Source organism: Acipenser ruthenus, chromosome 1 (genome assembly GCF_902713425.1).
Source record: "Acipenser ruthenus chromosome 1, fAciRut3.2 maternal haplotype, whole genome shotgun sequence".
Lineage (NCBI taxonomy): Eukaryota > Metazoa > Chordata > Actinopteri > Acipenseriformes > Acipenseridae > Acipenser > Acipenser ruthenus.
Genome location: NC_081189.1, coordinates 70,706,062 through 70,728,132, shown reverse-complemented (window position 1 = coordinate 70,728,132; position 22,071 = coordinate 70,706,062). Strand labels below are relative to the sequence as shown.

The 22,071-nt window shown below is 37.9% G+C and overlaps 1 protein-coding gene across 7 annotated transcripts in view; it reads right to left on the bottom strand.

The window, feature by feature from the left end:
* Nucleotides 1-22,071, bottom strand: part of LOC117421401 (FHF complex subunit HOOK-interacting protein 1A-like) — a 51,202-nt gene that overhangs the window by 17,651 nt on the left and 11,480 nt on the right. For 2 of the 7 annotated variants that reach the window (XM_034035780.3, XM_059028812.1), the window contains exons 2-6: nt 8,855-8,949; nt 7,007-7,134; nt 6,320-6,523; nt 4,042-4,695; nt 880-1,038 (exon numbers count right to left, since the gene is read on the bottom strand). In XM_034035780.3, the coding sequence (XP_033891671.3) occupies nt 880-1,038; nt 4,042-4,695; nt 6,320-6,424 (918 nt within the window). In that variant the 5' untranslated portion in view covers nt 6,425-6,523; nt 7,007-7,134; nt 8,855-8,949. Of the gene's footprint in view, nt 1-879; nt 1,039-4,041; nt 4,696-6,319; nt 6,524-7,006; nt 7,135-8,854; nt 8,950-11,661; nt 11,746-20,112; nt 20,221-22,071 lie in introns of those variants that run through there. The other 5 variants (XM_034035781.3, XM_059028815.1, XM_034035776.3 and 2 more) reach the window with 5 other exon arrangements.

The following is a 22,071-nucleotide window of genomic DNA, read 5'->3' as shown; positions in this document are numbered from 1 at the left end:
ACTAAATATTAAAGTTATTTAAAAAACGAATTAAATGCTACAAATACCTCTTATATTGCATGAAACCAAGTGAAATTTTACCCAGCGTGTAATTGTACGTGTTGGATTTCTATCAGTGATCTTCATCTTGAAGCAGGAAAATAAATGCAAGGTTGTTTCTGCAGCAAAAGCAGGGTGTAATATGGAGACAAAGTGCGTTTTGCTTAGCGGGAGACAGTCATTTTATATATGTGCTGGTAGCCTTTTTGTTTTACTTGATAAAATACATCAAGTTACTATTATAATAATTATTTTCTAGCTATCCTTTTGTGTAAATAAGTGATTTCTAAACCTTTATTCATACTTTATATTGCTTCACTTTTTTTAGTTGGTACTGTATATGCTTTTTCACACACTGTCTCACTAGGCATGGATCCCAAAAATTAATCTGGCTACTCGGGTGGTCGTGATTTGGGAACGTTTTGGAACCCCTGACTTGTAAAATGTTATAGTTAACTTGAAATCTGCAACTTTTTAAGAGCCGAAAACAATTTTAAAAGGTCAAATTATGCAAATTATTAGTTTAAGTGTTTAGTTAAGTAATTGAGAGCTCAGTTGGAATGAAAACCAGAAGATACTGGGGTCCCGAGGATCGGGTTTGGGGAGCTCTGCTTTATTGTTTTGTTTTTTTGTTTTTTGTATTTCTTCTTTATGACTGATGATTGGTTACATAAAATATTTTAGTTTTTCTAAATGCAAATTGTGTTTATACTTGATCCCAAACTCTAAGTCATACCACTTTCAGAACCATATTGCTTTATAACTGCATTTTTTCTGCATGATGTTGCCTGACATTTGATATTTAAAATGTATGCAGATGTAGGCGGGTAGTTTTCTCACCTGTATGACAGCATTACAGAATTCAAGGGAGTTCATGAACTGCACCAGCGCAGGGACCAGGATCCAGTCTTCTCTTTGCAGGCAGTGCCACTCCTCGCTGTGCACCTCCAGCTTCGCGGGCAGGGAGGAGTACAGGCCACTCAGCCCCGTCGCCAGCACCTAGCAAAGGGAGGGGGGCACAAAATCGGGTACCTTATTACAACAGGGTACAACACAGAGCCACCCAGGCTCTCTGATTAGAAACCACCCTATACATAAACAGCTACTTCATCAACTCTATTAGATGCAAAGATAACAGGGAAATTGTATTTTATTTGTAAACAAGTCATTTACGTTCATTCTGGGTTTAGAGAACGCATCATCACTCTGTCAAGTATCAGTGCTCTCATATATGACACTGGCTATGCTACTACCATCCTATCCATTTTTAATTTCCTATCTTAGATTTTTTTTTTTATCTAACCCACTCTTGTGTTTTCTCGCTGGTATTCCCCAGACCACATTCAAGCACATCTCTTACAGTCAGTGGATCTGTGGCTTGTCATCTCTAATTTTGTTAAGTGCTTTATGACAAGGACAGACAGAAGTCTCTCTAGAAATTAACTGCATGGCCAAGATTAAAAATGAATAGTGGATTACTGATATCCTGTTAACAAGACCAGTACATTTTACAACATGTCCTGTATGCCCCGGTGAACACACCCGAGCATAACGCTTTTGTGCTGGCTGGAGGATTAACAAAAAAAAAAAAAAAGTCATGATAATTCAGGATAGTTATCTTTATCACAGACAGCTTGGGGACTATCTTCTTCACTGTCAGTTCTGCCCAAGATGGCATATCAGGAAAGTAGAGGGAGTCACTTGCTGTTTTCTAACTGTTATGTACCTGGTGTGTCTAATAAGTTATTAAAGTTCACTATGCTGGATGAGCACACCTTTGATTTCTTCATGTCATACAATGGCAAGTGGAGCATTGTGCTCCCCTGGTTCTATGGATAGCCCTGGAGTGGAGGTTGTTTAGAATTAGCAGCACTGAAATATCATAAACTATCCAAGACACACAAACAGTGAGAACTGACAGCGGCTCCAGTCTGTCCTTGCTATTTGACTAATCTTACTGCTTTGCATTCAGAGTAGTCCAGCATTTGTATGATTTTTCTGTACAGTGTGACATGAAGAACTTTCTGTGTAGTATATTGTTCTTTAGTACAGCCCACGCTCAAATCTACCCTAGAAGCTGCTTTATGAATACAAATTCCTAAATGAGCATCAGTATCTACTATCTAATCTGAAACATTAAATACTGCCTCTCCTCCCCCTCCAAATGAAGTGTTTTTATCGTGATGATGGAGCACAATGAAATGTTAAAATAAAAAATAAATAAAATAAAACAATGTTTGACTTGAGAATGTTTAAGAAAAATAGACAACGGGCGTGGATAAAGAAGTCTGTACCCAGCTACGAAGAACAACTATAGACCAAGTCACTGCAGAGCACTGAAGCAAAAGACCTGGACGTGTTATCACATTAGATAGAATTACAACTCAGTACAATGAGCTCTGTCTCACAACTCAGGGCTAATGAAATCCATTTGCAGCACAACCAAGGCTTCCAATGACTGTACTGTAGCATCTTCTAATAAGGGTCTGTTCTACAAATAGTAATTCTGGGCGGAGCATTGCTTGGAAAACCACTGCTCGGAAAGTGAACTCTAGCATCAGACCTGACACATTTTAAAAACTCGCAAACATTGCTAGCCAGCAAATGACCTCTACTGAGCTGTCTTTTTTCATTGAGAAGGTGAAGTATCCCACTTAAGGCTGGTAGAGTTTAAAAACTGTGGAAACTTCAGAATAAAATATTCTCTCTGCTCAAAGAAAGGACATTTAAACTACCACTTGTTTGAGACAGGAGGTGGATTATTGTTAAAAATATCTATAAAATGCTTATCAGGGATGGAAATAAGATTCCTATTGCATAGCAGTTTCACCCTTTCCAGGTTTTACTATGAGCTAGATTAGCTATATACTAGGAATGTATCCAACTGCAATGAGAGTCTTATTTCCTTATTTCTATCCTCGTTACAAATACACAAGGGCAGAGAAAAAGAAGACAACCCCCTGTCTATTACACAAACAATCAGACAACAAGCATACATTGTTGCAAGTTTTAAAAAGTGACAATAACTTTGAATTTCCTTAACCAGTAGCACGTACTGTAGACAGCAACTAACTATCCATTATTAACAACACCAAGGCAATAACATTTTAACATTCAGAATAAACTGAGAGAATTACATTTCAAAGTCTAATTAGCAATTAGCTGGCAATCCGCAACAGAGCAGTGAAGTATTTTAAAAGGATGTGTAACTTGTTCTCAGCGCTTGTTCAGTTGTTTGGTCCTCGTAGACAAGGAAGTGTAAAAGAAGGTCTATTTAATTATGTACATTTGTCTGTATTGCTGTATTACCGGTAATATCCTGAGAAATAAAGTAAATGTGCATCGCCTTATACCATGTCAAGGGCCATTTCACATTAGAGGGTAATATAGATTTTATGAGTTCGTAGGCGATCCCAAGTAGTGTAGGAGGGACTTGGAGTTAACAGCGCTGTTTTAAATGCAGCATTTACCATTGTTGACTTCACCATTTACTGTAGAGGACTTCATTTGAATTGGTCCCTTTGCCTGCCTTCATTCAATTCCCATTTCTGGCTGACCACAAGTAAACCCATTAAAAATGAAATCATCAGTTCACAAGTGCAACAGGACAGTGGCTGGGGGAAAACCAGAGATCTTGCACACCACACGAAAGCATCTTAACACGGAGAGAACAGAATTAAAAATAGTTACTGAAACTGAAGTAGGTATACAATTCAACAGTAATTTCAAGACTACAATTGTGTATCATATATATATATATATATATATATATATATATATATATAAAAATTTAAAATACATTATATAATACTCCTGTTGCATGTATTTTCCAGGCTTTAAGCAGCTCCAAATCCCCAAAATGAAGAATTTCTCAAAACCATTACGTAATGAGGTCCTGCTCCCATCCCTTTATATTATTTGATTGCCACCAATCTTCCAAGAAACTTGTATGATGCAGAATTAAAAAATAAAGCACAGAATAACAACATTTTAAAAACTCACAGGACAGAAGTAGGTATTCTCTGCAATGTGCTTGGCGACAACGTGATTCTCGGCGGAGAGAGACATGATGAAGAGCAGCGCATCACGTGCCTGTTGCCCCACAATGCCCTCGCGGTGGATGAAGGGGATGAGCAGGGAGAAGATGAGGAAGTTGGCGGCTCCCTGGTCCTCGCTGGTGTGGAAGAAGAGCTCCAGGATGGAAGAGTCCTTGGCCAGGATGGAGCAAAGCTGGTTGAGCAGAATGACCAGCGCAGCCTCCACGGCGGGGGTGGCTGTCCCCGAGCAGGAGCTGAGAAGCATCATGAGCGGCTTCAGCACAGGCTTGTGGTGCAGCAGGGGCTGCCGGGACTGGACCACCAGCATCTCGTACATCTTGAGCTGATCGATCTTCATGTCGTCTGTGAATTCTCGCCGCAGGCTCCACAGGAACAGCTTCTCCATCACGTTCTCTGTCACAACAAACTCCAGGATGGGGCCCATGGAGCCCACTTGCCCGCTCTCCTCCTCCATCAGCAGTAACAGCATGTGCTCCACGTAGTTTTGCACCGCGCTCGCTTCGTCACCTGGGATCGGCCCGAAACGCAGCCCCCCGCCACCAGCGCCAAAACCACCAGTGCTCCGTAGAGGGTCATGCTTCTCCAGGATCTTCAGCACCTGCAATGAAGAAGTACAGAGGCACTTAGACAATCCAAAAAATACAACTGTGTAGAAGCTACATTTCTGAGAGGTTCTGAAATCTTGGTTAAAAACAATCATTCCAAACATGATAAGCCATTGCAAAAGAATACAGAAAAGGATTATAAAAAGGTCCAGTCATGTCTCATGGTGTGACCAATTAGCCAAAAAATGCATAAACTCAATATAAACGACTTCACAATAGTAAAGTGTATCAGATTTCTCTAGGTAAAATCAACTTCAACTTGGCTAATATCCCAGAATTTCCAGCCCCATGAACCACATAAATTTTTTTTCTCCAGAAATGTGTCTTTTTTCTTCCTCTATTTTTCCTCTATAGTAATATATGCATGATTGTTTTAAGACAGTTATTTAACATGGTTACTAGGTCCTGAATAAATACAGTACAATCTGTCATATCCGATCCTGAAGATACAATACCCTCTATTAACCGATAGACCTCTGGCATGTGTCATTTACACTTGCTGCGACTAACTCAACGGTACTGATCAGTGCACCTTTTTATTATGGGTCTAAACAGTACATTCAGCTCTTTGTGGGACAGAATGGTTGCAGATAATAATAAAAGAAGATTGTGCATTTGGGAATTCAGTTTTACATGCGGTCACCTCACATAACTGCCAGGTTTAACCACGTTTAATAAAAGAAAACAAAAAAGCAAGGGATAAATATAATTACTGTGCCATTAAAAAGCTGAAACAAGATTTTTTCTGGTCAACCTTCAAAACCAGTTTGTGATTGCGTGCGGGCTTTCTTGTTGTTGTTTCTGTCTTGGTTTAACACGCACGGTGTAAAAAAAAAAAACCTGTCGGATTACTTTGGCATGCACTGAGAAAGTATGTTAAGAAGTGCTTTTGGAAAGCTATTTAATAAATTTCCAAATACTGTATCACAGTGCTTTGTTTTGCAATAATTGTCACAGATTTTCTTTCTATAGTATACAGCATGTGCAGTATCATATTTTGGTGTTTTAGACACACTGATGTTCCTGACATTGTTAATTCATCCCTCTGAGATACAATATTTTCACATATCCGATGGACCTCTGGAACCAATGCAATCGGATAGGACAGGTTCTATTGTATTTAAAACAGTGGCAGTTTTTAGATTTGCCACCGTCAATTGAGCAGACTCCACAAGTCCCTGATTTCCCAAAATAAAATAAGCAATAAAACAAAATTATTAAAAAGAGAAAGCTACAGTAGGTATCCATTACTTTAACATAGAAACAAGGTAGATTAAACAAAGTTAAGTGCAAAGCAAACAAATATAAACAATAATAATGCCATACATTTATTTTAAAACTATTTTTTGTGTGTGTGTGTGCTTTTGTGTTTAAGACCAGGGTGCTTTGTGCATTCATCAAAATGTACAAGCCTGATTATGTTTCAGTTTCAAGCCAAGTTTTACATGAGGTGAAATGAGGACAGATGGCAATGTTGCTAACCACAAAGGGCCATGTCCTCGAAAACACTAGTTTAACTACCGTCTACTGTTGCACTGCACTCCCTTATAGCCCTTATAACTGTGTTGAAAGGAACATTCTGGACAATGCTATTGAAACTAGATGGAGATGTTGTACCTGAGCCCAGTGATTTTTAAATACAATCATGCATGTTTCTGGATCCACCCCCTTCAGAATCAAGGACTGATTGTCCTCGTTTGCACGGGCAACCAGCGAAGCCATCGTATTCACTGGACCTTTCCTAGACCATAGTGGAGGGTTGGTTCAACAGTCACGTTCGTAGTCACAACACTTCAAGGACTGTGGCTCGTCAGCACAAACCTGAGTACAAATTAAAAAACAAGTTTAGATGAGCTTTAGGATAGAAGTATGAATTCAAACCCCGGTTTAGATGAGCTTTAGGATAGAAGTATGAATACAAACCCCGAAATGAAAAAAAAAAAATGTTTTCATAAAAACATAAAAGTGTGCAGCATTATTTCTTATCTGTTAAATACTGTATATTATTTTATGTTTTGTACAATTCTAAGTTGCAGTTAGATTTAACACACAGTTGCCTTAGTTGGAGGGGGCATCCATAGTGGCATCCAATTGGGCATCCATTTCTAAAACTACCTCCCTTCAGAAATTTGCCTTTTAGAAGACTTTTCAGAATTAACCCCCATGATTGAAAAAGTGCATTACAGTATGTAAGCCTGGTAGTAAATATCTAAGCAGAAACATCTACAGAGAATTGTCCTAAATAATAGAGTATGTAACAGATGAAGAATGTGAATTAGATAAAGTATTCCTTTTAATTATTACCTGCTTAAAACATTCGATAAGGTGCTGTAACAGGAAAAGCATAAATGGGTTTGACCAGAAACATGAATGAAGTTGTTCTTAAAGTTCGCCTGGGCAGCTCTCCACTTTTTCATATGTATGGGTGCCAACTGAAAATTAAGCATGATGAAAGCAGGCAATCAACCATAACGAAATGGCATTCTGATGTTGGCATTTTAGTGGCAGAGTCATCAAAATGCTGCTTCAATGACACCGTCATCATTGCCTTTTTCAGGAGGCTGTTGCTGCCAACACTAGATGTGCAAGACTGCTGTGCTATAATGCTGAGATGTGTAGCACAGATAGATAAGCATATTTATTGACAATTATCATTTCGTCAATCCAGTCATTGTTTTAATCTAAGAATGTACGTCAACACAATATATATATATATATATATATATATATATATATATATATATGTTTTGAATTGTGTTTATTGTGTGGGGTTCAATTGCTTGGAAATTTGATAGCTATACTTCAGCCAAAATCTCCGACCAGGAACGCACAACTAGGCATTCAGTCCAGGTATAAAAACAGTACCAGCGAGAAAAGGCAGTGTAACATTTCCTCTCAGACAATTACATAATATAGAGAGGCATCCCATTGTGATCCTCAGGAGACCTGCCCTTAAAAACCAAGTTTGTGTTTTTTTTAAGCTTTACTGTGTTATATAGACTATGTGTTACTGGGATTTCAATAGAGCAATAAATAACCTTGTTTTAAGTCATTGAAAGAAAATATATTTGTTTATCACTCAGACAGCTATGCATCCAAGCTTCCAGCCCTGACCTGACACTTGTTTACATGCAATACTAATGGTGGCCTTAAAATAGAGCCACTTAACGAGGAACTGACTTCTGCACCAAAATAGTTCTCTGGTCTCATGGTTGCTGTGAGTTGGATTGCTTGGTACTGAAATAATTTCTTGAAATGCACTCCCAGAAGACTTGTCTGTTTCTAAAGAGTTGCAACACATCACATGTTTAGGAATACAAAATGGCCATTAGGTGGGAAATGACTGCCTCCCTTTGCTTGTTTTCTTTATCTCCATTTTCCTGCTTTCCTCTCAGACACATATCCCCTTCCAAAATGTGTTTTTGCTCCAGACGGACAGTAAATGCATGCCAATTCCCAGAGCATTTATGTAGTACCAGAAAATGTGAAAAAAATTCTACATCTCCAAATACAAACTACTGTAATTTGTATGCCAGTAAGTATAAATCATGTTAAAATTTGACATCTGCTTGGAAATATATTTGTATAACAGAATATGTATTTAGGAATTTTAAGGATAAAAAAAAAATTAATGTGTATCTGTATATTAAGTGTTTTTAAATAAGGGACTGATCCCAGTTACATTTGTACATATAACTTATATATAACGAACACGTACAAAACATTAAAGGATTTATTTTATCAATCTAATCTAAAATACTGTACTTGTATCGTTAGACTATTAGCAACAAGACCTAGTATATGCATGTAGAATCATGCAGGACAGACATTAGTTTTTTCACATTCAGCATTTAAATCAGTAGCGGTTTCTAGGCATAAATGTATTCTAAGCATAAGTGTATTCAGAACTATAAATTAACCTGAAAGGCTTTATCCCACATCTATTCAGATCCAGACCCTCTGTTCGAAGTCAGGATTATGGTCTTATCATGGGACTGAAATGTTTGGCCAATGACTGGTCCAAATTTGACAGGAATTAACCAGCAAACTTTTCAATTCCAATTGATAAAAAATTTAAATTAAATGTATATATGTACAAAATAATAGCAGCCATTTATGTTTAAAGATCACTGATGAAAATGTAATTCCTACCTTCCTTGAATCATAGTTGCTCTTGGCAATTAGGAGAAATGTCCACTTTCCAGGAGAGACGCCATCTTCAAGAGTCTAACCCCATCCAGGGTCCACTGTGGATCACAAAAAAACAGGGATTTTAGACTTGTGAGCATTTAAGTAGCAGCTTGGAAACAAAAATGTCATCTTTTTTTTAAGTAAAAGCACTTGAATGTAAAATCAAAGCACTGCTACTTGAGAAATTTGTAAAGGAAGTGAATCAATGAAGCCAACATGTGAGTAAGCAGTGCAGAATCTAACAGGCATAACTCAGCCCTTGTCACTGAGCGCAAACTAACTAACTCATGCTGGGCTGCCAAGACACATTTACACAAGCAAGCTACACAAATAACTGAAAGGACACGGCAGGGGTGCATTTACAAAACAGACAGAGATCTAATACAGGAGGTCATAAATGTTCAGGGGGGGGGGGGGGGGGTTGTGACTCCTGTACAGTTTGCTTGGGTAGTATAAACCTCAAGTTTATCCAAATGTTATTTCCTGAGCCTGTGCTGATCATTCTGCAACACTATTGATCATTTTCATATTGCACATATATCATACAAGTATGAACATCAGTGATTGTTTTGGGCATGTTGTGAGTGTGATACTGAATTTAAAATGATATACCAGAAGCAAATCAGAATATTAAATAATGAATCCAAGCAGATACCTGTATCCCCACCCTGCCCAGAAGCCCAGGACTCTCCTCCATCCCTCTGGGCTGCTGCAATGCCAAGACTAGCCCCAACATGCATCTCATTAACAGATCCTAATGAGCATTTCTCTCTTGCTCCCCTGTGCTCCTTCTTAGAGCTCTGACAAACTTAACCAGAGAAACAGGCTCACACTATTTCTCCCCCACAGCGTACAAGAACTGTGCTCAAACACGGTGCAGTTTCTACATGCAAGAACAATTCAATTACATATACTATACATAAAATGTATGCACCTCAAAGCACATACATTTTAGAAAGTAAGTGAACACCAGAGAAAGGTGCCTGACTACAATAGACCAATGTCCTGTGCAAACTATTTTTTGACACTAGTTGCATCAGACTACTGTACTGTATTCTTGAAATGTATTTTTGTTTACGACTGTAAGTCGCCCTGGATAAGGGTGCCTGCTAAGAAATAAATAATAATAACAATAATAAGATTCTCTGGTTTGTCACACATGTTTTAGAGCTACCCATGACACCCTTGGAAATGGGATGCTCATCTTAATGTGTTTTCTTGGTAAAACCTCTCTGCAATAGCAGGGTAGTTTTCCACTATATGTATTTTTTTAAGTTAGTTAGTTACAGTAAACCATCTCAATATAGATAGTAAATCAACACCTCCTAGCTGTCATTTCCTACCTGGACAAACATCTCAATTGTTTGTCCAATTGTCTAAACAACAATGCATGCTGTATCCACCTGTGCAGTGCTAATGACTAATATGAAGGCTGATAGTACAGTTCTGTGTGTTACTCTCTCCTGGGTGAATCAAACCAAGGATTAGGGAAATCCCCCAGTGTCTCTACAGCATCCTCCCAGCATTTGTTTTGAAAAGAATAATCTAAAATGACAAGACATTCTTTTCCCAAAAATAGAGCTCCGTTTTTTTAGAAGTAGGATGCTGCCACTGTAGTGGCAATTTCTCTAGAGAACCAGAGTTCAGAGTTATTATTATTATTTATTTATTAGCAGACGCCCTTATCCAGGGCGACTTACAATTGTTACAAGATTTCACATTATACAGATATCACATTATTTTTACATACAATTACCCATTTATACAGTTGGGTTTTTACTGGAGCAATCTAGGTAAAGTACCTTGCTCAAGGGTACAACAGCAGTGTCCCCCACTGGGGATTGAACCCACAACCCTCCGGTCAAGAGTCCAGAGCCCTAACCACTACTCCACACTGCTGCCCTAGTTGCAGAGAACCTGTTTTTTCTATTCTTCTAAGACTGATAAAACAATCACCTGCAGTGTCCTCATTCTAATCTATTCTTGCTCTACAGCATCACCTAGAATTTTAGGATTGAAACATCATTTATATATATATATATATATATATATATATATATATATATATATATATATATGCTGTGCAAAAGTCTTGGACATAATGGCAGCGTTGAATTGACAGCAGAACTGGCAGAAGACACAGGTGTCGCTGTCCATCCATCAACAGTCCAAAGCACCTTTGACCATTGTTCCATAGTCTAATTTCTGTGTTCTTGTGCATATTTTAGCCTTTTAGTCTTGTTCCCCTTTCTTAAGAGGTATTCTTACTGCAACACATCCTTTAAGTCCTGATTTCAAAAGTGACCTTCGTACTGTTGATGTGATGGACAACGACACCTGTGCCTTCTGCCAGTTCAGTTGTCAATTCAACACTTGTCTTCTTTCTATTCCTTAACAATATTATCTTCAAATATTGCTCGTCCTTGTCCCCAGTCCTGGGTTTGTCAATTACAGATGATGTTTCTCTGTACTTGTTGATTATGCTTCGGATACCACACCTTAAAAATCGAGTGATGCGAGCTATTTCACTCAGTGTTTTTCATTCTTTATGCAAGTCAAGGTTATAATAGTAGAAAACACTAGTGGAGGCTTTGAGTAAATTGTTGATGCTCATAATGCATAAGAGTAGAAAAATGCAACATGTCTAAGACTTTTGCACAGCATTGTGTATACATAGGTATATTGAATTAGGTATATCATTTGTTTAAATATAAATTAGTCTCTAGTCGCCCTCTCAGGGACGTCAAAATGTAAGAAATGAGACATACCACATTTAAGTTCTGGACCATGTAGAACTCGGATTCCCTTGGACAATAACCTACATTCACAAAACGTGTCAGAAATATAAAACAATAGTTTATTTAAGAATAAACAGGGGTGCACAACTAATCTAATATTACACAAAGGAAAGGCTATTGGTTACAGATATGCGTGAATAGTATACAGTTCACTGATTTCATAGTCAAACGATTACAACTACCATAACATCATTAGCATACATGGTTAATATACTACAGTATTTTCAATATCTGTGTCTTGCTGTAATTCATATAGATATGCATGAGAATTCATTCAACTTCCCATTCAGAATGGAATCCAACATTCCAGTACCTAATTTAGCAAATTAGTTTAGACGTGATCTACCGAACTAATAACATGTTATCAAACTCTGTTGATTATATATTCAAATCAACTCAGAAATGGGGCAATGATCAAATTCTCTGCATTTACGAGGCAACTCCTTTGAGTTGCACATTTCAGCAAACAAAATACATTTCTTACACACTCTAACACAAGTTGTATTCTATTCCTAGCACAATTTAAGCACTAACTTGATAGCATTTGCTACAGTCATAAAGTATTTAATGTGCTGAATACTTGTCGATTTTCAACAAAGAAGTCAATCTGTGTTGATGAACACTGCAGCTCTCTGGAACTGAAGTTCCAATGAAAGAAGACGGTACTTTGCTTGAAGTACGCATTGTATTTTGTCGGCTCGCAATAAACAAATAGTTATTTTCAAATGGAGATCAGCTTGTTGATTTCCAAGTCTTGCAACATTATTTTTGTTGTCGGAAGTTTTCCAACTTGAAATAGTTCCGTTGATCAGATGTAACTCAGTTTAGAGAACGCCTTGCAATTGAAAAGTTATGTAGTTCGTAGAAGTGTTCTCGTTGCAATTCTTCTGTATGGCTAGTACATGACCTTAGGCCCAGCTGCTGGCTATGCTTCCGTCCATTTCGTGGAGCAACATGGAAACCAAGACCCAGTTTCAGATCCAGGCAGTGTCCTGTTTATTGTTTCAGTCTATTGTAGGGCAAAGAGCTACGGCTCTCTTCAAAAGATGACTTTTCACAACACTGGTTCTTCCTTTCCTTCTGTGAAGCGATTATGCTCCAATGACTTCAGAAACTTTCTTCAGAGCAGTTTAGCTTTCATTTCATTATTAGACCTCACCACTTCCCCTCAGAAGCACTTCTCCTGATTGTCAAAGTTCGGAGACTTGTTTCTCTGTGTGGAGCCTTAGGTCTCATGTTGGGAGCATTATTTTTCTTGCCTGGAGCGCTGTTCCTTGTGTAGAGTACACTTCTAGTGTGGGGAGCGCTCCGTTTCTCGTGTGTGGAGCTCGCTTCTTGCCTGGAGCCCTGCTTCTCCTGTGGGGAGCTTGCTTAGTGTGGAGAGCGTGCTGTTTGAAAGTCGCACGGCTGCTTTTGTGATTCTCACTTCCATCCTGTGATTGGTCCATTTGTTTATTTTGGGCTGTGCCTGAGTCCACACGGGGTGTTTCTCATTGGTTGTTCTTGTTCCAAAACGGCCCCTTGTTCTCAATTGGGTTGGGTGTTTAGTAATGAATGATACCACAAAACAAAGAACATATCTCAACACTGACACTCCCCCTTATAGTTTTGTTTCAGATGCATTAACCAGATGAAAGGAAATTTAGTGGCATTTAATTTCATGTTGAGATATTATTTCAAGGTTTTAACACATAAGAGACAAATAGAAAAATAAAGGAACTGAGGCAAAATTCTATATAATTCACAGGTAACATGGAATCTGTACTACATATCTCTCCTCTTAGTGTAAGCTGAGCTATGGAGTGTCTTTTTCCATTAAATGTCAACTAGACATTTTTAAGTAACAGATACTGTTTCACAGAAGCACAAAACATAATAAAAAGGTGTCTTTTGGTGTCCTAATGGCATAACAAAACATAATACTGTACTGAAAAAAGTACAAAAACAAATATTTTAAACGTTCTCTCCAGTCACATCTTATACTTAATATACATATACCTGTACATAAAACTTTAAGTTAAAGTTTTATGTATATGTATGTTAAAGTATAAGATGTGACCATAAAGAAAGAAAAGAAAAACATTTTAATCCTTAAAGTCTTTAACTAAGACTTTAAACATACACCTCTAGTTTCACAGAACCTGATTAGCACTGACCTTAGACTACCTAATATTAATTTAAGTAAACTTAACTATAACTCTCTTAAGATACATAGTGTCCATAAATAAATAGATAAAATACATACAACCATACATACATCAATTAAATAAAGAGAATAGTGAGCACCAAATACTTCCCAAATTATTTACTTTTCAAGCTTTCACTAGGCAAATTTTACTTATTAGAAACGTTTTGGATGCATTCATTACCTTTATTTGTGTGCTAACAAAACCTGAAAAACAACTCCTAATCAGTGCTTTTTTGCTGTGCTGTTTAATTTGCCCTGGCATTACTTTTTTTTAAATATCGAATATCGACTGCCTACTCATTTTGGAAAAATACTGCTGTTGCATTGTGCCTGAGTTTTTAATTAATTGAGATTCTCATTTTAACCATTGAAAAAAACTAAAAACCTACCGGTATAAATTAGTGGCATTTACCGGTGCTATGTTTTGAATGCAGTTTATTCATATTGTCACTTTACAGTGCTGGCAGGATGCAGCTTGCTTGTTTCACTCCTGGTCGACTGTATAATTATTAAAAGTGAATTCCACCACGAAGGTACTTTTAGTGTACTCTCCATGTTGTCGTTTTTTCCGTGTCTGTGACAAAACAAAAAAATCACAGATTTTCCTCAGGATTTTTTGTGATCAGTGATCAGAAATCTGTCTTTGCTTCTCGCCTACACATTTTGATTCCTGGGCTCCCTGCTGCTTGTGACGTTGTGATCACAGAACGGTGCTATAGGCTACAAAGGTGTTTTCTATTTCCTAAACAATGATCTTAACAACCATGGCAGGAACCTATTTATGTGCAAAATTACAAGATAACTGCGTGTGTGAGAGATGGACTGCATGTATTGAAAATGAAATAAGTTTGTTATTGATTTTATCATAAAGACAATGACTCGAGTCAGATGGAGACTTTTTTGCGTGACTCGAATCGAGTCACAACGTTTGAGCAGGGAGTAGAGTCGAGTCGATTCTTTGCTTGCAGGGACTCGAGTCAAGTCGAGTGATTTGATGACAATAACTCAAGTCGAGTCACGAAAAATTGCGATTTGATATCGACTCGAGTCATTACAACTCTGTGAAATTATATTGCAAAAGTCTACCAGAAGCCAGAATAGTGGTACAATATTTCATGTTAGATTTCAAAATGTCACTTCTTTCCATTTTTGGCAGTTTTTCTTTAAGTATATGGAAAACTGAAAAGCAGTATGCAATTCAATATGTTAACGTAACATTAATGAGCAGGTTTCATTCAACTTTATGAATCAAAATTAGTTAATTCCATAGGGTGACGCAAAACTTTTGGCCATAGATATACAACTGAACTTCAGCGCTAAAGATAACACTGGTTTATTGTTCCAGGACAGGAGGCATGTCAATAATTGTATTAATTTGTTGTGTTGTATTAAATGGTTATTCAAAAGAGTACATCAAGACCTGCAGACCATTTGCAGGGGTGTCCAATTGGCAGGCAGCTGCCATGCAATTAGTCTGTATACAACCAGCTGAATACAAATACCACATGACACTCAGAGGAGATTCTATGAAGCAGAGTAGTATTTCACACAAGAAAAAACCTGAGTCACATAAAAGATGCGACCACAAGAGAGTTTATTCTGAGGATTTGTTTTTGTTTTTGTCTTCATCCTTATCCTAATAATTTGGCAGCCAACCTCTGAGAACACTTCCTGGCTCAGGGTACTCCATGTTACAGCAGCCCTGACTTAAAGTCATTGCACTGTATCAGTGTCCAAAACAGAGGTAATGGCAGGAGTCTATGAATAGTTTATGGAGATCTATGTTCAAGATGTCACCGTGCAGCAAGGAACATCTTTTTGAAGGATAAACTACAAACTACGTTGTTTTAAAAACAAAAATCAAATAAAAAGGTACCAGACAACTAAAAGTAATACACATATTGCCTATTTGTTTTCTAATTTTTCTAATTCTGTTTTAGTGAACATCTAAAAACACCTTTACAGTGCTAAAAAGGTTGCTCTGTGTCAGGTATTGCTAGCAACTGTATCCACAACATCTAGTGAACTTCAAGCCTTAAATTACAGAACACATTGTAGCGTTCAGAACAAACTCATAACTAACTGGTGACAGGGTATGTATCCCTGCAATATATTTTCCAGCATAAATTAATTTGGATATTTTTATACACATGCTCAGGGTCATTTGTTAATCAGGGTGTGCTGCCAAATACATTCCATACATATCACTTCCCAGGAGCTTTGAATAAACGGGACATCCCTTTGCCAGATATGTACTGGGCAGGAGACAGCAACTGTGATTATGGAGCTTGTTCTTTACTCTACATTGTGTCCTTGTTTTCCTCTTCTAGATGATGTTATGGGTCATTCTTCAGAAATCATGGCAAATGGGCCTCCGCCCGCAAGTTGCTGGCTGGACATCGAGTGGAAACATGACACTGCAACTCAGTTTACCAAAAACAAGACAACTGAACTTATAAAAGTGATATTTCAGAGTTCACTGGACCCCAGGTCAAGGGCAGGCTGCCAATTTCAACAGTGTTCTTGTTGTGCTTTCACACACAGTACATAGTATATCTTGCCTTTCACAACCTAGCTGTGTTCCAAGTCTCCTCAAAAAGACTCCATGGTAGTGATGGCTGATGAGAACTAACCTAGTGTAGCAATGGATACTGTACTTCCATTTGATCTACCATGAGACTGGACACTGCGCATGTTTACATGAGTTCCGTTTGATCTACCATGAGACTGGACACTGCGCATGTTTACATGAGTTCCGTTTGATCTACCATGAGACTGGACACTGCGCATGTTTACATGAGTGTGAGTCTGTTTTTCTGATGACTCAAGAAGAAAAGCTAATTGTGGAGTGGCCACCTGCATAAAAACAGGCAGAAATCCTCTGTCTGAGAGAGGAGTAGGTAAGTGTTCAGTGCCCTTTTCTTTGTGTTCTGTTTGTTTATTAAATGTGTGCTTTATCACTTAAACTGCAGCTTCCTGGCCTCAGAGTCTCTTCCTTGACGCGACCCTTCTACAGTCTTCCATGCATTTTATTTCAAAGCTCACAGCTACAATAAGAGAAACCAACTAAAGCATTTTAAAACTTGGAATGTATTGTATTTAATGCATAGGTGTGGTACAAGAAAAGTAAAAGTAAACAGTGATTATAGAGTATAAATAAACCTAAACACACCAAGTATTTACTTTGTTTGCATTTAATATGTTATTTAGGTTTTGCTGTTAAAGTTCAGATAAGCAACACCCTGACACACATCTGGGAAATTATCTTCTCTCATTTGAATTCCACACCTTCCCTCAATAATCATCAGTGGCAGAAACTCAATAATTTGTTCTGAATGTATTACATGCAACAAGTTCATTTGAGTATAAGAAATACCCATGACCTCTGATAGAAACTAAAGCAGAGTAAAGCAATTAGAATTGTGCCAATCTCACATACTGTTCCTCTCTGAGGGGCAGGCACATTGCATTCTAGAATTCTAGCAGAACAAATGTCACTTATTAGCAAACTAGCTTGGTTTTATCTTAACACCACAGAGAACAGCGTTAAGCTTTCACTCTAAATATTATATTTACCTTTTTTTTTTTTTTTTTTTTGCTGTGCGCTTCCAGGCAACCTTTAAATAAAATCTTATTGTGTTGCAGAATTCTATTCCTGTATTCTGTCCATGCATGTCAGAGCCACACCCATGTCATTACTGTCATGACTGTTTATCTAGAACTCTCATTTACATTTCTGGCAGCTAATCAAGTATTCTCACGGATAGCTTGCGTGTATATTTGAGAATTGAGAAATGAAACAATTACAGTATCTTCCGTGCCACTACCTAATGACTAAGTCCTCAATTTCATTATTATTATATTCCCTGTTTTAATTGAAAGAAAACAGGACATTGAGAATTTAAGAAGCTATTTATTTAGCTATACAATATTCAAGTTATACAATTAAAAGAGTAGATGTCAGCAAAATCTTAATGAGCCTCTACTGTGAGACATTTGGAAGGTTTTCCTTGATAAAAAAAAGCAAAATTACAGTAAACTTTCTATTCAGTGTATCAAGAACCAGTTTACCGTTACCAGTTTGTTTCTGGTTCAGTCACTTCGATGACAATTTCTAGAATATCCTATCGTGAAATAATATAATTGAATATTAATATTAACAAAATAATAACATGTTACAATCATAATAGTGCTCCATAGGGGAATTTAAGAGACTGGTAATCTCAGTGTTATAGAAAGTGGATGCAAGGTGCCACAAATCTGACAGTTTATGCTACTGAAAAGTAGATACAGGATTTTAACATTTATACAGGACCCTATCAACAGAAAGATCAGGTCTTTCACACACACACACACACACACACACACACACACACACACAACACAATTGGGAACTCTCTGAGCCCATTTCATGCAAGACATTCTTCCTTACAACTATGTTTGCCACACCCAACTCATCTGACATCTTGCACAATGCTGGGATAGGCCAAGGTGTTGGTTTTCCACACCTATGAAAGAAATTACTAGGATTGGTCATCAACATGCAGCATCATGATAATCGTACATTCTAGAATTCATCAGTTTTTCCAAAATTATATTACCTGTGCAAAGCAATCAAGTCTCTATGGTACCAAAATAAACAATGGCTTCCATTAATATACACCAAATTGTACATTATAAGGCTGACATTCGGACTTATGTTTTATGTGTCAGCAGAAATCTTTGGTACAATCACAGCCCTATACAGTAATGCAGAGTTTATTGTACGTCATTCTTTATGATATGACATTTGCTTAGATGGGTTTATGTGCTCTTTGAACCAAAGGCGTTTACTCAGCCACAGTAAGATATTTTACATGACATAAGCAGCCATGGCAACTGAATGATGCAAAGAGTCATTAATATGTCACTGCCTTCTGAAATATTTACAGGTAATGTGACACAGGGCAAGATGACCCTGTTGATTTATAGTCTAGCCTTGCAATATCGTAAAACAAAGGAAACATGGAGCAAAAGGCTGAGACTTAAGGACAGAGTGCAATTCAGCTGCAGAAAATAATATCTCCATTTATTTATTTTTTTCACTGTAATACCTTCCAATAGGACTGTTATTGAGTGATGTTAGGATTCAACCAAGGTTGTCAACCAGTTAGAATGATAGAATGAGTGTATTTTTAGCTCACTTCATACATATTCTCATATGCCCAAAATTAATTCAAATTTCTTAAAAGAAAATCCTGCAACAAAAAGCCCCCCCACCCCTCTCCAACCAAAAATGAAGCAAATCTCTATGTAATGCACTCAGTTTTTGTTCAGCCAGTTAAGTCAGCGATGTTCCAATTCCAGCTTCCTCTCTATGATTTTAACTTACGACAATCAAATGCTGTGAACAAACCAGCTGCTTTTCAGCAATACCCTCCATCAAATCAGTAGCCCATTCAGTACTTAAGGACTCTTATCAACTCTAATGTTTCACTTAAATACTCTGCATAGGCCACGTTCTGTAACACCACCTTTTTCAAGTGTGCGCAAATGCAGCCATTCAAGTACAAAATCATATGCAGTATGCTTGATACACTCCCCGGTTGGATAGCAGAAATTAAACACCAATCAACAAAGAGCTGTTCTATCCTTCCTGCAATCAATGAAACAGTATAGTGAAAATCAGAAGAAATGCTAAGGAACTAGTCTAGTACTGTCAAGAGCTGATGGATTTCCTTACCACGAACACAATAATTCTTACTTTTATAGATTTTAAAACATTCCTCTACTGTAAATTGGCATCATTCTTTGGTTTTGGTCACAGAGTACATTATAAAAGCACTGGCACACATATTGCCAATAGCAAAGCAGGCCTGAGTGGCGTGAACCTGTTTGCTGAGTGACGTTTCATAAAATTCAGCTTGTACACAAATACATCTACTTTACATACAAACAGCTTGTACATAAATACATCTACTTTATATACAGACCCAGAGTATCTTTTTCTGTACAAACTGTTAAACATTACTGGTCTTCCAAGTGAATTTTATACCAACACTAGAAGGAAAAACAAATTCAGCACAACTCCTCAAGCACTACATTATATCACCCACTGTGTCTGTTTAAAACAGGAGTGCATATCATCATAATAGTAAAGACATGTTCCACTGAAGTAAGCCATACAAGGAAAACGTAAGCTAATAAATCAGCCACAAAAAAAAAAAAAACTCCTAGGAGCAATCAAAACTTACCATGCTGTGTTCACTGTATAACTACTTAATTTAATATTCAAGTGCTTTCCCAGAGTAGAAATATCAATGCTGTCACTTCAGGGTGCAGTTGGGTGTCCGGTGCTTTAGAACAAGTCAAACCGGACAAGTAACTTTTCATTGTGCAATGTTTACTACATTCCTGAGGGAGGATTCATTTCATTAACATGTCAAACTGTAGTGCTAGAGGACACTTTAAATTATTAAAATCAATACATATTCAATACCAGTAGACTATATTAAATAATCCTCAAAACTTATGATTTGTACACTGTTGTGCTATTGTTTGGTATTGTTTGTCAGCAGGTGGGCTGAATTACTCTCACCATGTTGATCCATATTGGTCTTGTTCTACTGCCTTGTAAATTCAGTATAGGGCTTGGAATGTTTTTAAATTAAATTCCAACTGGCAGGGAGTTCCCACTGTCAAGCCATTCATTTTTTTTTCTTTGATTGAAACATTACAGAGAGAAGAAGACCACACTGCTACCTTACACCAAAGCCAATATCAATGATGATGGTAGTAACAAAGGTATTAAGGATCCATTATCATAGTTTAAACTTCATAGTGCTGTACATTTATAAACAATTGTACCTTATCTGTGTTTTGCTGTTCTCTCGTCTCTCCCCATATCAGAGAGACCCGCCTCCTTGTTGGGTTACCCGAGCGAATACTTGTGTATATTTTTAATATACATCAAAGTGAAATAATACTGACTTGTTTTCAACAGACTGCATGACTCAAGACTTCCCAACTCACAACATCATAAGTAATAGGCATTCAAATACACATCATCAGCGGAGAAGAATGACATTTGGGTAAGGTTTTTTTTTTTTTATTATTTTTTTTTTTTTTTTTACTAGTAACGACAAGTTCTTAAAGTCATGTTTGGCATTTGCTAAGACATGCAGTCCTGACCACAGTCGAGAATTAAAGTATAAATAAAGGCAAAATAAAATATAAAAGATAATAGCTAGCGACCGTTGTTTTAATGTTTTAGCCCTAATAATAATAATAATAATATTATTATACACATTTTAAAAAGAAAGTGAAATGCTTTGTTGTATTTGTTTTATTTCTTGCTGCCACAATATACATAATGATTACCTGTGGGGACATTTATCAGAGTTGGTTGATATTTTAATAATTCAAAAAGTGTGTTTGGCAGGTATTTTTTCTATTATTACAGTGTTAATGGTGTCATGTGCCCTTGTCAATTGCCGTAATGCACCTCAAAATGTACGTCTATTCATGGCCATTATGGCTGCAGTGCCCTTTCAGCTACAGCAATTAGACTACAGACGCCTGCATTATAACCTGGCGTGGAGCAACCTCCACACCTCACCCTCTCTTAACTGGAGTCCCCCAAGGGTCAGTCTTGGGTCCTTTCCTGTTCCCTCTCTACACCCGCTCCCTGGGCCCCCTCATCGCATCCTATGGTTTCTCATACCATTTCTATGCTGACGATGCTCAGATTTTCCTCTCCTTCCCCACCTCTGACTCCACCATCTCCTCCCGTATCTCTACCTGTCTGTCTGCTATTTCCTCCTGGATGCACTCGCATCACCTCAAACTCAACCTCTCTAAATCTGACCTCCTTTTCTTTCCCTCCTCCTCCCCCTCCTCTGATCTCTCTATGTCTGTTCCTCTGGAATCTACCACACTCTCTCCCTCTTCCTCAGCTAAGAACCTTGGAGTCACCCTGGACCCCTGCCTCTCTTATTCCCAGCACATCTCCACTCTGGTACGCACTTGCCGATTCTTCCTGAGCAAAATCCGAAGAATCGGACCCTTCCTCACAAACTATGCTACCCAGCTCCTGGTCCAGGCCCTGGTACTCTCCCGCCTAGACTACTGCAACTCCCTCCTGGCTGGCCTCCCTGCGTCCGCCACCCGTCCGCTCCAGCTCATCCAGAACTCTGCTGCCCGCCTGGTGTTCT